The 17,626-nt window shown below is 37.5% G+C and overlaps 1 protein-coding gene across 3 annotated transcripts in view; it reads right to left on the bottom strand.

Annotated features, from left to right (window-relative positions):
- Positions 1 to 1,706: 1,706 nt before the first annotated feature.
- The window catches only part of TRIM24 (tripartite motif containing 24), a 114,426-nt gene continuing 98,506 nt past the window's right edge, over positions 1,707 to 17,626 (bottom strand). For all 3 annotated transcript variants that reach the window (XM_040259959.1, XM_040259961.1, XM_040259960.1), the window contains 6 exons: positions 15,683 to 15,851; positions 12,463 to 12,791; positions 11,536 to 11,668; positions 10,465 to 10,539; positions 6,538 to 6,687; positions 1,707 to 5,579 (listed from right to left, as the gene is read on the bottom strand). In XM_040259959.1, coding sequence (XP_040115893.1) covers positions 5,370 to 5,579; positions 6,538 to 6,687; positions 10,465 to 10,539; positions 11,536 to 11,668; positions 12,463 to 12,791; positions 15,683 to 15,851 — 1,066 coding nt within the window. In that variant the 3' untranslated portion in view covers positions 1,707 to 5,369. The remainder of the gene's footprint in view (positions 5,580 to 6,537; positions 6,688 to 10,464; positions 10,540 to 11,535; positions 11,669 to 12,462; positions 12,792 to 15,682; positions 15,852 to 17,626) is intronic.

Genomic DNA, 17,626 nt, shown 5'->3' with positions numbered 1-17,626 from the left:
AAAGTGGAAAAAGTAACTGAAAATCATACTAGGACTGATATTTTTAATTGAAACTCTCAACTGGTCAAGAGAATGATCCAAAGGTGGTACCAGGCCTATTCTAGGCCCGACCTGAAGGCAATTCTGGTGGGGGTGCTATGTACACAAACTAAAACTTACTAACTTTCATTTCCCAATAAATGCTCTACTTGACCAGACATGCCATATATCCAGTCAGCCAATCACCAAATGGCAAGCAATTTCCGGTCTCTGTAGTAACTTTCTGGTTCTTTATTCTTTACCCCATAAAACTTCCTGCCTTCCATACCATTTTGTTGTTCTCTGAACCATTGCCTTCTTCATGAAGTATTGAATAAAAGTTTGTTTGGATTACCTAAATTGTCATCTTTAATACTTTTAAATAGTTTGTAGACCTTAGTCTAGTTATTAGAAAATTTTAGACCAAAATATTTTTGATGCAAATGTGTCTTGGCTACACATGTAGGGTTAGCCAAATAACCCTTAGTGGTTCAGTGGTTAAGACTCTACCGGCCAATGCAGGGAACGTGGGTTTGATCCCTGGTTGGGGAAGATTCCACTAGGGCAGTTAAGCCTGCATGCCACAGTTTGAGAGCCTGTGCATCATGACTAAGACCTGAGGCAGCCGAAAAAAAGAACAACAACCCATGACAAACTGTAACTCAAAACCCTAACGCTGACCGTAGCAGTAAAGAATACTTAAAGAATAGCAGTGACTGAAAACCGCTGACAAAACTGATGCTTAAGCACCTTCCCAAGGATTTCAGGAACTTTCAATGTGGTGGTATCCAAGCTTAAGATACTATACTATGTTGTCTAGAACTGTCTAGTACTCAAGCTTCCTAGAAGACACTAAATTAGTCTACAGCAAACCCTGTCAACATAATTTCAATTCAAATATTGAATTTCAGAAATCTGTTATAAACTCATAAATATTGCTTACCTTAATTGTTTCAGGCACTAGTAGAAACGGAAGTCAACAAACAGCAAGTCATTTATTTGTAAAAACTTTTGGATTGGTTTCACAGTCCACTAAAAGACAATACTAGTTGAGGTATTAACAATAGTAACATTAACTCTAGTCTCTGTACAAGCATATTTTGCTTTATGCAATGAGACAGAGGCTGAATGTCTGGACCTATAGTTTTATGTATAGAAGAGAATTTGATTTTTTTAAATCTCTTCAAAGCAGTTTTCAGTGGTCAAAAAATCCTCCTGTAATATGAATGTCAATGCCTTTATTTGGGACTTATTATATCTTGAGCTTTCTTAACACACAGCCTCATCAGTAAATGCTTTCAACGACTAGATTAGAGAAACAGCATCATTGCCAAAGCATGGCCCTTAAAGGCTGCCTCTTCCTTCCCTCCTCTTCCTTCCCATTTGCCAAACTAATTTTTTGCTTATCTTTTAAAGTTGGTGAAATCCCCGTGTTAGACTTTTGTTTTTGTTTGTTTAAAAGTCTTCCTATTGTTTATGGACTAGCAGCTATAGTCCATAGGGTTGCAAAGAGTTGGCTATGACTGAAGTGACTTAGCATGCACAGCTCATCCCTAAATGGACCGATTTTATAGAGGAATATACAAAGGACACAAAGGAGACCCACACTAGTTAATGTTCTACTGAATGACAAACAGTAATTTTTCCATCAAAAATTCCTTGTTGTGGTAAAATATTCACAGTAAAAATTCATCAAAGCTGATTTTTATTAAAATCAAAGCATCAGTTGACTCTCCCAAATTAAAAACAACAACAAAGACTACTGCCTCAGATATCCTTCACAATAAGCAAAACCTTCATGGGGAGAGAAACTGTGATCTGATTGGCTAGCATTATTCTCTTTCAAGAACATGAGCCATCAAGATGTGAATTTTAGATAATTCACATCCAAGATGAAGGGATAATATACATAAAAAGACATGAATTCTTACTTACATGATATTACAAAAACTTTTTAAAAATATGTATGTGCATGGTTATTTTAAAGGAGGTCTTCTAAAGATCCCTTGGAGAAGGGAAAGGCTACCCACTCCAGTATTCTGGCCTGGAGAATTCCATGGACTGTATAATCCATGGGGTTGCAAAGAGTTGGATGCGATTGAGCGACTTTCACTTTCTATTTCAACAAGCAATTAGATGGTTGAATTCATGGTTATGTCCATAATTTTAATGGCCAATCAGATCACTCAGTTTCTCTCATTCATAACAGATACAGATGAAAAGAAAATAAGAAAATATTCTATTTAAATTTAAAAACCTTTTGCTCCCGTGAAGCAACCTACTGCTGGGATTCACGTTCATCTGTAGATCAAAAGGAGTTAGTTCCTCCTTTCACTGTCTAACTATTCTCTCCATGTAACCTAAATTTAAAAGTTTAAGCAGTGTTAACAGCAAGAGAAAACTGAAATGCAAATTCATATACTCACCCTTTGACTGTGGAATGAATCTTTCTGGAAGCAGTCCTAAATTGTGTTATGTCTACACTACTGTGTAGTAGTAAAATGTGGAGCCAATTCTTTAGCTTGGAAAAGAAAGTAAAGCTACCAAAAGAGGACATTTTCCTTCTAGGAACTTCCAATTTCCTACCCTTCAATTCAGAAAAGAAAAGCAGGGCCTGTTAGTTCAAAGGGCAAGATAATCGTAGTGCCAGATAGTATTTGGAATTTAATATTGGAGAAAGAAATGGCAGCCCACTCCAGTATTCTTGCCTGCATAATCCCATGGACCGAGGAGCCTAGTGGGCTACAGTCCACAGGGTTGCAAAGAGTTGGACACAACTTCACTTTCACTATCATGGTATACATTATCCTTGTAAGTCACTGACTGTGTATTGGGTTTTCTTACTGATGGGAAAGATCAGATGCTTGGCACCTGGGAAAACTTTTGATGAGCTGGACTGAGTCAGTTCTAGGTGCCACATGGCCTGCTCATCATGTGATCCCCGTTCAGCATTGGGAGTCCTGCAGATATGACATGAGGCTCTTGGTTCTAAATATAGAGGGCAATCTCCAGGAGTTTTTGATCAGATCTTGATCTAACATAAAAACTGGAGTTTTCAAAGTTTAGGTCAAGGTTGCTTGAGTTGCACTGACCTTTTGAAAGGAATGCTTTCCAAGTGGGCATGAGGTATAGTCAGGCTCTTCTGATAGCTTATTTCCATTATAATTTAAGGACTACTTTGCTGGGATCTTCCTGGACACATAGGCACCTGTTAATAAGGTCAGAGGACTTTAAAGACTATTAAGAAAATGCTATTTGGAGAGAGAAACTCTTCTAATATATGTGGTTGTCAAGTGCCTTTCATTCAGCAATATATATGTATATATATATAAAGGTGAAAGAAAAATATTGTTTTAAACGATTCATATGGCACTGAATATAACAGTGAAAGTTCTGGGTACATTAGTAGACATTCTGGCTCAGATGCATTTAGGAAATTATAATTTTTCACTCTTAAGTGCTACTTCCCTTTGTGATCATCCTCAAAATTTATCTGCAGTGCCCTCCTTTAACTAAGGAGACAGATGTGGAAGAAGAAAATGTCCTAAGGAACTATTCTAACATAAAAACAATAAACTGATTAGCAAAAGCTCCATGGCTGCTGTGCTAAAGATGCTGGAGCAAAAGAAGACAATCAAGTGGTAAATGCACTGTTACCAAAATCTGTTTGTTTTTGGAGAATAAATGGCAAATACATACTCAAAACCATACAACAACAACTTCCCTGAAACACGTATTTGGAAAAGCGAATTACAGTTTCTTAACCTTTAATACATAATTGACATATGGACTAAGTCTACACAAAGTGAGATGCTCTTGCCAATAAATAATCAGTATTTTCTCATTTTATCTTCAGCAGTACCTGAAAATCCAATGACTTAGCCACAAGGCATTTTCAAATTATCCATTTGAAGAAATAATGCCATGTGGATAAAAGTAAGTCCTCTAGGTTTAATTCATGGGACCTGACACCGTCCAAAAGATAAAATTCTGTCAAGTCAGCTATATTGTTATTCTTCTGGCCTAAGAGGAAAATATCCTCAGCCAACTGATGTCAACTGATGTTTTATAAATAAAGGTTTACTTTGGCAAACTAAAACATTTCATGTATTCTGTCAAACGTTAGATTAGGAAATGGCACAACAGTTTTCTTCTATCTTCATCTAGTTACCTTCCTTGATACTGAACAAGTAAAAGGAATACATGAAAGTCAATTAAACTAGCCAAGGCTGACCCAGGAAGAATATGCTTGCCCTCAGAAGGTAGGTTTTCTACATCTCTCCATCAAGAGAATGAAAATGAAGCCCAGATTAAGTCAGAAAGAATCAATTTGAGGTTCTGATTCTGAAAAATAGATGCTTTAGAAAAAATTTAAATTTCACTATAATTCCCTCTAACTGCCTGCTTCTAAATTCCACAAAAGACTTTCATTCCAATTTATAAAGACAGATGAAAACCACAAAAACTGGTCCCTTTCAGGGGAATTTGTATTTAATGCCCCAAAGGCTATAAGTTGAAGAATCTTTACATCAAATATGGCACACACTGCTGTATTTCATATTCTGGATGGCGCCACAAAAGCCATACTGCAGACAATGAGTCTTGTTATAAAAGGGTCATCTGCACAGTTAAAATGCAAACACCAGTCCACACACAGACACACAGCAAAACCAAACAAGTACACTTACTTCCTTCCCTGGTGGAAGAAGGAGAGGTTTTAGAAACGTATGAAAAATGGCCTTGAAAACCTGCTATATCAAACACCTCTATAGATAAGAAAAAAAAAATCAAACATTTGTTTTCCTTTTTCTTTAATACAGTTGCCATCTTACATGATATGCTATTGGCACCTTCTTAAACAGCATCTAGTCTACTTTCTTGGTGCACCAGTGGGCATTCTAGGATAGAACTCTTATTACCACTGACATTCATGGAGTACTGTACTTACATGCAGTACACCTAACTCATGTTGGTCCATAACTGAGTAGTGGTATTTTCTAAAAATGGATTAATGCACACATCCAGACCACATTAAATTTTCAACTTAGAGTTCATACAAAGTCCTTTCTATAGTAGCTGTCACTCGGGACTGCAGTTTGAAATCCAGGAAGTGGGAAGAATGTCTTATTTTGTTGTTGATGCTTCTTTCTTCCTTTCTCCTTCCTTCCTCCCTCTTTTCCTTTCTTTCTTAATAAGAAGGTTAAAAGAAATGGTTATTAAGGAAATCGGAGTCTAGTAAACATTGAAAACTTAAGATGGTCACAAACTCTTCTTGGTAATGATGTTAAATTAGTGGCAAAATGTATTTTGAAAACAAACAAAAATCTAAAAACCAGCACAGGCCAGTGTGCTTATTTAAGCAACTGGCGTTCCTCTATGCTCTTGAGGCGTTTCTTCCGGGGCTGTACAAAGTCATCATCTGAGTCATCACTAAATTTATTATCTTCTGAGTCATTCCTGAATTCTAGTTTAGGAAACCTTTTTTCTGGATAAAGATTCTTCAGAAGTTCTTCAAAATAGCTTTCAAGTTTTATACCAGCATTGGCTACTTCTGAATCAGGCTGTTGAATAAAAATATGAATTAAAAAAATGTTTAGTCAATAAAACTAGTAGATTTCTTATATTTTGCTCCCTTTTACCTCAAGATTATGAATATCAGTGGATTGTTTCAAAAGAACTGTTTACCTATAGCTTTGATGTAAAGTAAGTAATGGTCTGGGGCAAGACAAAGTCTAGAGAAGAGCAGATAAGAAGTAAATAAAGGCCTTGACTCATCTAGATTACCAAAAAGATACCAAAGAGATGCTGTAATCAGAATCCAGTAACAGGTGTTTTTTAGAACAAACATAATATCTACCTCTGGAATGAGTAACCAATATAAAGGACAAACTATCATCAAAAAGCTTTAAGTCTGATAGATGTTTAGATGATAAAGTTTTTGAGAAAACTCTTAATTAAGAATTATTTAAACCACATTCTTAATATTTCAATATCACAAAGACTAAAGTCTGGAAATGCCATATTTCAAGAAATAAGGGTGAGAATGACAAAGAATGCTTCTGGGTTAGATAAAAATATTTTCTAAACTGTTTTTGTCAACAGTAATTTGCATTTCCACTCACCATATAATAAACCTTTGACTATACATATGGATAAGTGAAATGAAGTTGCTCAGTCGTGTCCGACTCTTTGCGACCCCGTGGACTGTAGCCTACCATGCTCCTCTGTCCATGGGATTTTCCAGGCAAGAGTACTGGAGTGGGTTGCCATTCCTTCTCCAGAGGATCTTCCTGACTCAGGGATCAAACCCAGGTCTCCCGCATTGTAAGCAAGACGCTTTAAAGTCTGAGCCACCATATGTGGATAACATTTTCCTAATAACCTCTTTTCATTCCTTGACATAGACTCGAACTTTTGAAAATTTATGCTACCACAGATAGATATCTTCATCTCCTCCTTTGTTGGTAAGGTGTTTGGTTTAACATTACTTTCACATTGCTATTTCCCCCCACTTCTCACCTCATTGAATTCAGCACAGTTTTGAAAGATCAATCTAAAATCAGCTACAAAATCTTCAGGCTTTGTATACATGCAATAATCTTCTTGTAGTCTTTTCTTGATGGTTGACAAGTCCATTGGATTTTTAATTATTTTGTAATAATCAGGCACCTTTCAAAAGAAATGTGATGTTATAATAAATAAATTCTACTTGGTCCCATATAAATTCTATAAGTAGTAGTATATAATTCAGATCGTCCTTACTGCTTTTCTCAGTTCTATTTTGTCACTGATAAGGATATATATTCAGCAAAATCTGCAAGCACCTACATGTTTCCAGACATTGGGAAATGTTTTGTCACTTTTATCAAAAATTTTCATCAGTTATTTTTAATGAAAAAAGCCTACTACATTTATCCTCTTACTATTCTTTTTTCATTATTAAACAAAAAGGTAATCATAGAAAAAGGATTACTTCTAGTAAGATTTGACATGTTTCTGCTGCATGTGTTATAGCAAGTGGGCTCTGAATCTGGGTTTGAACCACAGTTCTGGTACTCAATAACACTCTCCTGGGTAAGTTACTGGGTTCAGTCATTTCACCGAACCTGTTTCTTCAAGTTTCAAACAGAAATAATTCTACCATTCTCATAGGATTTTGTAAAGACGAAATGAGATAATATATATTAAGGGGGCCTATTTTGCTGTTGCTGTTATTCATGCCAAATGTAACAGTAGGCCAACATTAGAAAAAGCACCAAATTCTAGGTCACATTTTTAAGTGAATTAACTTTTTATTGGCATATTTTTGCCCTGTTTTTACTGGGCACAAAGGGCCTTCCACCCCAAAGACTATAGTGGACCCTTGAACTGTGCAGGTACACTTATACACAGATTTTTTTCCCCATGAAATTCATACAGCAATACTATAAAATCTGTGATTGATTGATGCTGCAGATACAGAAGGCTGACTGTAAAGTCACATGAAGACTCCACTGTGCAGAAAGTTGGTGCACTCAACCTCTGTGTTGTTCTAAGAATCAACTGCATTTCTTTTTCTGATCTTAACTTCTCAAAACTTGTTTACAAGGAAAGAAGTTCACTGCTTCTCAGCTCAGTGTTACTTGGCTAGTTTTCTTTTCTAATGTTGCATTCATTAAAAAATTTTTTTAAACAAATCTATTAGCTTTTTAAAGGAAATTCAGACATCAGACAATAGAACATATTTTGAGTAGCAAGTTCTTTCCAGCACCTTACAATAATGCACTAAGTTAAAGTGAAACTGAAGGTTGCAAAGTCCTGTTTGACTCTTTGCAACCCCGTGGAGTATACAGTCCATGGAATTCTCCAGGCCAGAATACTGGAGTGGGTAGCCTTTCCCTTCTCCAGGGGATCTTCCCAATTCAGGGATCGAACCCAGATCTCTCACAGTGCAGGCGGATTCTTTACCAGCTGAGCCACTGGGGAGGCCCATAATGCACTAAAGTCACATCAAACTTTAAATATGAAGCTTGTGAAGTCAATGGTAAGCACACACACACACACCTCTTCCTCTACTGTTAATGTCTACTTCTTAAGATATACCCATTTGAATGCAGAGTTCCAAAGAATAGCAAGGAGAGATAAGAAAGCCTTCCTCAGTGATCAATGCAAAGAAACAGAGGAAAACAATAGAATGAGACCAAGGGAACATTTCATGCAAAGATGGGCTCAATAAAGGACAGAAATGGTATGGATCTAACAGAAGCAGAAGATATTAAGAAAAGGTGGCAAGAATACACAGAACTGTACAAAAAAGATCTTCGTGACCCAGATAATCACGATGGTGTGATCACTCACCTAGAGCCAGACATCCTGGAATGTGAAGTCAAGTGGGCCTTAGGAAGCATCACTATGAACAAAGCTAGTGGAGGTGATGGAATTCCAGTTGAGCTATTTCAAATCCTGAAAGATGATGCTGTGAAACTGCTGCACTCAATATGCCAACACATTTGGAAAACTCAGCAGTGGCCACAGGACTGGAAAAGGTCAGTTTTCATTCCAATCCCTAAGAAAGGCAATGCCAAAGAATGCTCAAACTACCACACATTGCACTCATCTCACACGATAGTAAAGTAATGCTCAAAATTCTGCAAGCCAGGCTTCAGCAATACGTGAACTGTGAACTTCCAGATGTTCAAACTGGATTTAGAAAAGGCAGAGGAACCAGAGATCAAATTGCCAACATCTGCTGGATCACGGAAAAAGCAAGAGAGTTCCAGAAACACATCTATTTCTGCTTTATTGACTATGCCAAAGCCTTTGACTGTGTGGATCACAATAAACTGTGGAAAATTCTGAAAGAGATGGGAATCCCGGACCACCTGACCTGCCTCTTGAGAAACCTGTATGCAAGTCAGGAAGCAACAGTTAGAACTGGACATGGAACAACAGACTGGTTCCAAATGGGAAAAGAAGTAAGTCAAGGCTGTATATTGTCACCCTGCTTATTTAACTTATGTGCAGAGTACATCATGAGAAATGCTGGACTGGAAGAAACACAAGCTGGAATCAAGATTGTGGGGAGAAATATCAATCACCTCAGATATGCAGATGACACCACCCTTATGGCAGAAAGTGGAGAACTAAAAAGCCTCTTGATGAAAGTGAAAGAGGAGAGTGAAAAAGTTGGCTTAAAGCCCAAGATTCAGAAAACTAAGATCACGGCATCCAGTTCCATCACTTCATGGCAAATAGATGGAGAAACAGTAGAAACAGTGGCTGCCTTTATTTTTTGGGGCTCCAAAATTACTGCAGATGGTAATTGCAGCCATGAAATTAAAAGACGCTTACTCCTTGGAAGGAAAGTTATGACCAAACTAGACAGCATAATAAAGCAGAGACATTACTTTGCCAACAATGGTCTCTCTAGTCAAGGCTATGGTTTTTCCAGTAGTCATGTATGGATGTGAGAGTTGGACTATAAGGAAAGCTGAGCGCTGAAGAATTGATGCTTTTGAACTGTGGTGTTGGAGAAGACTCTTGAGAGTCCCTTGGACTGCAAGGAGATCCAACCAGTCCATCCTAAAGGAGATCAGTCCTAGCTGTTCATTGGAGGAACTGATGTTGAAGCTGAAACTCCAATACTTTGGCCACCCAATGTGAAGAGCTGATTCATTTGAAAAGATCCTGATGCTGTGAAAGATTGACGGCAGGAGGAGAAGGGGATGACAGAGCATGAGATGGCTGGATGGCATCACCGACTCAATGGACATGGGTTTGGATAGACTCCGGCAGTTGGTGATGGACAGGGAGGCTTGGCATGCTGCGGTTCATGGGGCCACGAAGAGTTGGACACGACTGAGCGACGGAACTGAACTGATTACTTCAAGTCTGCACCTATAAATCAAAATGTGTACAGAAATGGGGCGTGGGCACGGGGTGTCTTTACCTGAAATGGGAAGTTTCTTTCCCAATAGCTTTAGGATATATATACCTAAATTCCTGAGAGAAACAATTGATTTAAATCATCCCAGAGAATAGTAAGTAAAATACATGAGAAAAAAGAATACATGAAAATAGAACAGAAGTTTTTGGGCAGTTAGTTAACATTAAAATGTAGTCAAGATTAACACATTCAGTTTGTATTAATAGGGCTTCCAAGGTGGCTCAGTGGTAAAGAATCTGCCTGCCAATACAGGAGACGCGTGCTTGATCCCTCGGTTGGGATGATCCCCTGGAGAAGGAAATGGCAACCCACTCCAGTATTCTTGTTGGAGGAATCCCATGGGCAGAAGAGCAAGGGGAGTGACTAAACAACAACAATGCAGTAAGTTTTAAGATTTTGATGTAAGAAATTTGCTGTTGAAAAATGGTACAGAAACTAGATTCTCATAAATCAAGTTTCAGAAAAGCCATCCCACTGCACAAAAATGCATTTTAATACTTTAATGCAGCATTAATACTTACGGTCAGAGGGACTGGGTCTTGAAAAGCCAGGCTCATTTCATGGCAGTAAAGAAATAAAAGTAGGCGTTCACACTTCTAAGCATAAGTAAATAAATAAGAAATAATGAAGTCACAACTAATTTTTAGTAGCAATATTAATAGATCTAAAAGTACCAGAATGGAAATTAAAGCCAGATGAATACAAAAAACAGTGATACTTAGAGCTTTGATGTCCTTTCCAATCATCTGCTACAGTATACTGTTTGACATTTTGGGATGCATGTAACATATGAGAGCAGTCTTTATAGAAATAATAACAGTATCACTAGAAAACTATCTGAAGCTTTTATTTCCACTTATCTCTGTAATTTTTATACTGAATTACTCATAGTCAATAAAATGACTCATAATCAATAAAAACCATCCAGGTGTTAAGCGATCCAGAGGTGGATCTCTATCCATGGGGTGGTTGGTCCTAAGGTCCCTCTCTGAATGCAGATGTTTCTATCATGCACTCTGCTATTTCTCTGCCTACAAGTCTACCCCAGTAACCACCGTGTCTCAGTGGTAGTGCATGTTTTAGCCCTCTCTTGCACGACAACTTTCTACTTAATAAATTAACAAAGGAGCTTCTTTAGTAATAAATAAGGTTAAATACATTAGCTGCCTTTAAGGTATAAATCCAGTACCACTGGGTGAAAGAACGAGTTATTTCCAGGAAGAGTAAATAGAAAAACCCATCTTTTTGCTGCCAATTCTGAACAAATTCCAAGGAAGAAAACATATCTGTAGTAGAAAATATAACTGAAATTTATTAAAGGTAGGTTAAATTTAAAAGTCCAGACCACATAAAGGATATATAGTCTACCGTGTTCAATTATTGTATTTTAAGCTTCTACGAAATGTATATATAGCATTGCTATTTTACTTCATTAAAAAAGTTGTAATCTGCCATTATTTAAGATTCTCGTATTCTGTGGAAGAAAAGCACTAAGCTGACGATACACTTCTTTGATGACGGCACAGCTGCATTACAATGATGAGGCGTCTAACCAAAACAACTAAGTTTAACAGTCTGGGCTGGAAACTTACCCTTTTATCTATTGGTGTTAGTTTGACAAGGCCTTCAGTTTTCCTTTTTTCTGAGTTGTGAATGGGAGCATCACAATCATATTCAACTTCGGGTTTAGATAAGTCTCGGCAGAAAGTGCAGATCCACTCTCCACTGTTGGGGGAGGAAGTATCTGACTGAGTTCCTGCTGCATCACTCCTCTCCTCACCACCTCCCTTTCCCACCCTGCTCCGTGCCATCTGTAATGCAGAATTATTTATTTGGTGTAACTGTTAATCACTGAGGATTTACCACCTATCTCCTATGTACGTGGCACCGTGCTGAGAGCTTATCAACAGAAATACAGTTCATGGGCCTAATGGGTGTGTTAGTCCAGTGAAGGGGGCATGAAATATACACACAAAAGAAAACAAATAAAACACACACATTAATCTATGGCTGATGTGAGGCACAAATGGCTTTTCCCCCCAAATGATTCAAGAATAAGAAACACTCTTGGTACTATTAAGTTTGAAATTTTACAGTGGTTGTTCTGTATTATTATCATCTCATAAGGTCTAAGAATTTACTGAAGATATTTATAAATAATAAAACTCAAATGCCTGGCAAATAAGATGCACTAAATTATGACAATTGTACACAAGAACCATTGTTCTTCATGGCAATTTCCTTGTAATAATTTAAAGGGCCAGATGTTTTTTTCCTTGACATAACAGACTAGGTTTTTGAGAGATGAGAGAAGCAAACAAAATGGGAGACAGAGTATGAAAAACTCTATGCTGAACATTTTGGCATATAAATTTATGCCAAGTGGATTTCTATTTAAATTTTTACAAAGGTTTTGTGTTAAAAAAAAAAAAAAAGGTTTTGTGTTACAGGATCAAATGTCATCGCTATTATTATTTATAGTGAAAAATTGTAAGCAAGGGAAGCAAGTGCCATCTTACCTTGGAAAATTTGCCAGAGTGGGCACGTGACAAGAGAGATGGAATACTTTGGGACACTTCTCACAGCACAGGAGTTCCCCTCCATTCTGACAAACTGCACACCAGTCTTCATTGGGGTCATCCTCTTTCCTCGTCTCCCCAACATGAAGGGGTGACTTCTGGGAGGCATCTAGCCACTCAGACTTTCCATTTGAAGAGTTTTCCTGGTGAAGTCCAGGTTGATCTCCTGTGCTGTCAGGGGCATCAGATCTCAACACAGACTCCTCAGATGCAGTGCTCTGACTGCTATTTAGGAGCAGGGAGGTGAGTATGCTTCTTGGATAGTTGGTCTGCAATGGAAAGAGTTAACTATGTATATAGATTTCTTAAACTGCCATTCTTTATCAGCACTACTGCAATTCTGGATTGCAATTTGCTTACTCATGAGCACCTGGTTATTTCAAATGAGCCCATGAAACTGCAGGAGAGCAGACTGTGTTTACTGCTAACTGGCCCTAATGGTAAAGAAGACATGGGCCTCTACTGAAAAACATCTTCCAAACAGAAGATCAGCAGCAGTAAGGGGGTGTGGATAATACAGGAAAAATCTTTTCAACAGTTTCAGAAGTGGCAGAATAGGTGGTTATGTAGAAGTCAACCATGTGAACTGTAAATACATTTTACTGGAGACGTTAATTCAAATTATACCCAAACATAAAACATTCCTACTGTAGATTGTTTTTAATCATTCATAGAAAGGTATACTGCTTTAATTCTTATCGATAATTTTACCTCTCCAAGTGCCATTAATATCATCGAGGTGAACCTAAATTTTATGTTGGAGCCTAGAATGGTGAAAATTTAAAATTAAGGACTAAATCTATTATTTCCTTTAAATATTAAAATAAACTCTTAAGTAATAAAATGCAGATTCAGTTAAGGGCATGGTTATTCTAATATCATTCTTTGGAGGTAATTATTTTCAAATTATTTAGCTTTTTTTCTATGCTAGTTCTATATTTCTAAAGAGTATGCTTATACTGTAATTTTCCAGATTTAAATTTTAAACATTTTCTATTTTATTACACATGTATATATTTTTCATACTATGCAAGATTAGATTTTTCCTTCCTGACTCTCCATATCCTCCTTATACTTAACACACCATTTATGCCATCTTCTTAACATAGTTTTATTAAGCACTGATTTCTTTTTAGTTGGCAGGGGCAAGTACAACTGTTACAAGCAGCATTTATTCTAACTGGTCAGTATCAGTGCTGTACTAAGTATCCTGAAAAATCAATTTTTGGTCAAATGCATGTTCAGGTTATATTTTGATTATATAAAGTTATTTAAATTTGTTATTTCAGTGTTTATTTATATCATTATGACTATATACTGTTCATTGCATAACTACAATATGTACTATGATCACTTCCTCTTTTGTCTAACTTTGTTTTATTTACTATGAGTCAATAATTGTTGTTGGTCAGTTAAGTCATGTCCAACTCTTTGTGACCCCATGAATGACAGCACACCAGGCTTCCCTGTCCTTCACTATCTCCCAGAGCTTACTCAAACTCATTTCCATTGAGTTGGTGATGCCATCCAACCATCTTATCCTCTGTCATCCACTTCTCTTCCTGCCCTCAATCTTTCCCAGCATCAGGGTCTTTTGCAATGAGTCAACTCTTTGCATCTTCAGCTTTAGCATCAGTCCTTCCAATGAATATTCAGGGTTGATTTCCTTTAGGATTGACTGGTTTGATCTCCTTGTGTCTAAGGGACTCTCAAGAATCTTCTCTAACACCACAGTACAGAAGCATCAATTCTTTGGCACTCAGCCTTCTTTGTGGTCCAACTCTCACATCCATACATGACTACTAGAAAAACCATAGCTTTGACTACACAGACCTTTTGTCAGCAAAGTGATGTCTCTGCTTTTTAATACACTGTCTAGGTTTGTTATAGCTTTAGTTTCAAGGAGCAACTATCTTTTAATTTTGTGGTTGCAGTCACCATCTGCAGTCATTTTGGAGCCTAAGAAAATAACATCTGTCACTGTCAATTACCTTACTCTAAAATTTAATCCATTTGCTTCTTTTTCTAGATATCTAAGTTATTCTCACAATCTCCAACAGGGTTATAAAATGCTTCTCGATACTGTCAAAGTTTTTTTCTCCCTCTTCACACATCCCTAATGGAGTCTTCTGTCCCCCATAGGGTATACAAGAGGAGCTGTTGAACTGGGGACTAACTATCCTTTTCTTTGCCTCTTTTCTGTGTTAGATTCTATTTCTGGAATTCTATGTCTTCCTCTTTCTGGGTTTACTTCATTTTCGATGAAGCATATCTTCCTCAGAATGAGTATATGGAATTAAATTTTTGAGACTCTGCATGCATGTCTAAAAATGTTTATTTCATTTTTATACATAATCATTTGAATGGGTACAGAATTCTCCCTACAAAATATCTTTCTTCACAATTTTGATATTTCTCTATTGGTTTCCAGCTTTGAGAGTCTGTGTGGAGGACTTGGTGACATTAAAATGTCTGATCAATTATGTAAGGTGTTTTTCTCCTCTGGAGGCTTTTAGAATCTGTTTAGAATACTGGCATCCTAAAATTGATGATGGTATATATGACTTGCATTTTTTTTCAATTACTTGTTCTGGTACTTGCTAGGCCCTTACAACTCAGATGCTCATGCCCTTCAGTTGGGCTTCCCTGATAGCTCAGTTGGTAAAGAATCCGCTGGCAAGGCAGGAGACCCCGATTCAATTCCTGGGTTGGGAAGATCCCCTGGAGAAGGGAACGGCTACCCAGTCTAGTATTCTGGCCTGGAGAATCTCAGGTAGCAAAGAGTCGGACACAACTGAGCAGCTTTCACAAAGAGTTGGACACGACTGAGCAACTTTCACAAAGAGTTGGACACGACTGAGCAACTTTCACTACTCACTAGTACTGCCCTTCAGTTATAGGAAGTTTCCATGTAGTATTGCTTTGACAGTTACCTTCCATGTAGTTTACTCCATTCTCTCTTTAAAATACCCAACCTCATTTAATAAGCCTCTTGTTTTGATCTACTGAGAGATTTCCTCAGTTTTCAACCTTTAAGTTGACTATTTTCCTGCGTTTAAATACTATTTAAATAAATAAATAGCTTTTATTTCCTACAATCTATTTAAAAGTTCCTTTCATCTTATCCCTCAAGTAGGAGTAGTACTGTAATCATAGTTACATTTTGAGCCCTGGATTCTTCATCTGATTCTTGTTTCACTATTACAACAGGAAAATCGTAATTTTCAGGTGGTCCACTGTTTTCTTGTTTTATTCGAATTGGCTCCAACATGACCACTGGGACTTTGTGTGTAGAATCAGCTCCTGCTGGTTTGCTAGAAGAGCCAGAGCTAGAAATATAAAAAAAAAAAGGAAAGAAAACAAAATCTAAGAAAGCTATCTTAAGTATCTTAAAAAGAGGTATAACAATAGCTTTATGGGAATAATGCTGTATCTTCATGGCAGTGATAACTATGTTATATCAGCAAAAATGATACATAACTGAAATGTAACTGTTGTATGCAAAATAGTTTATGTATAAAAAATGTTCTATGTGTTAGTTTACCTAAATAGTTACATTATATACCTGGAAAGATGCTTAAATACATTTAAATAAATCCTGAATAAAACTGACTTCAATATTCTAAGGTTCTAAAATTAGGCAGCCAGATCTTAGAACTATCTTAGAATTAGCAATTTTTTTTTTTTAGTCTTTCCCATTTCCTTCTCTAGTCAATGACAAAGAGAACTCTAGGCTCATATTAATGATTTACTGTCACAAAGAGTGAAGATAATTAACTAGGGACATAATTCATTTGTATGAGAGAGTTGAGCCAGACATCCTGGAATGTGAGGTCAAGTGGGCCTTAGAAAGCATCACTACGAACAAAGCTAGTGGAGGTGATAGAATTCCAGTTGAGCTATTTCAAATCCTGAAAGATGATGCTGTGAAAGTGCTGCACTCAATATGCCAGCAAATTTGGAAAACTCAGCAGTGGCCACAGGACTGGAAAAAGTCAGTTTTCATTCCAATCCCAAAGAAAGGCAATGCCAAAGAATGCTCAAACTACCGCACATTGCACTCATCTCACACGATAGTAAAGTAATGCTCAAAATTCTCCAAGCCAGGCTTCAGCAATATGTGAACCGTTAACTTCCTGATGTTCAAGCTGGTTTTAGAAAAGGCAGAGGAAGCAGAGATCACATTGCCAACATCTGCTGGATCATGGAAAAAGCAAGAGAGTTCCAGAAACACATCTATTTCTGCTTTATTGACTATGCCAAAGCCTTTGACTATGTGGATCACAATAAACTGTGGAAAATTCTGAAAGAGATGGGAATCCCAGACTACCTGACCTGCCTCTTGAGAAATCTGTATGCAGGTCAGGAAGCAACAGTTAGAACTGGACATGGAACAACAGACTAGTTCCAAATAGGAAAAGGAGTACGTCAAGGCTGTATATTGTCACCCTGCTTATTTAACTTCTATGCAGAGTACATCATGAGAAACGCTGGACTGGAAGAAACACAAGCTGGAATCAAGATTGCCAGGAGCAATATCAATCACCTCAGATATGCAGATGACACCACCCTTATGGCAGAAAGTGAAGAGGAACTAAAAAGCCTCTTGATGAAAATGAAAGGAGTGTGAAAAAGTTGGCTTAAAGCTCAACATTCAGAAAACGAAGATCATGGCATCCGGTCCCATCACTTCATGGGAAATAGATGGGGAAACAGTGGAAACAGTGACAGACTTTATTTTTTGGGGCTCCAAAATCACTGCAGATAGTGACTGCAGCCATGAAATTAAAAGATGCTTACTCCTTGGAAGGAAAGTTATGACCAACCTAGATAGCATATTGAAAAGCAGAGACATTACTTTGCCAACAAAGGTCTGTCTAGTCAAAGCAATGGTTTTTCCAGTAGTCATGTATGGATGTGAGAGTTGGACTGTGAAGAAGGCTGAGCGCCGAAGAATTGATGCTTTAGAACTGTGGTGTTGGAGAAGACTCTTGAGAGTCCCTTGGACTGCAAGGAGATCCAACCAGTCCATTCTGAAGGAGATCAACCCTGGGATTTCTTTGGAAGGAATGATGCTAAAGCTGAAACTCCAGTAGTTTGGCCA

The sequence above is a fragment of the Oryx dammah genome, unplaced genomic scaffold, assembly GCF_014754425.2.
Source record: "Oryx dammah isolate SB20612 unplaced genomic scaffold, SCBI_Odam_1.1 HiC_scaffold_18, whole genome shotgun sequence".
Classification (NCBI taxonomy): domain Eukaryota; kingdom Metazoa; phylum Chordata; class Mammalia; order Artiodactyla; family Bovidae; genus Oryx; species Oryx dammah.
This window is presented reverse-complemented; position numbering and strand designations above follow the sequence as displayed.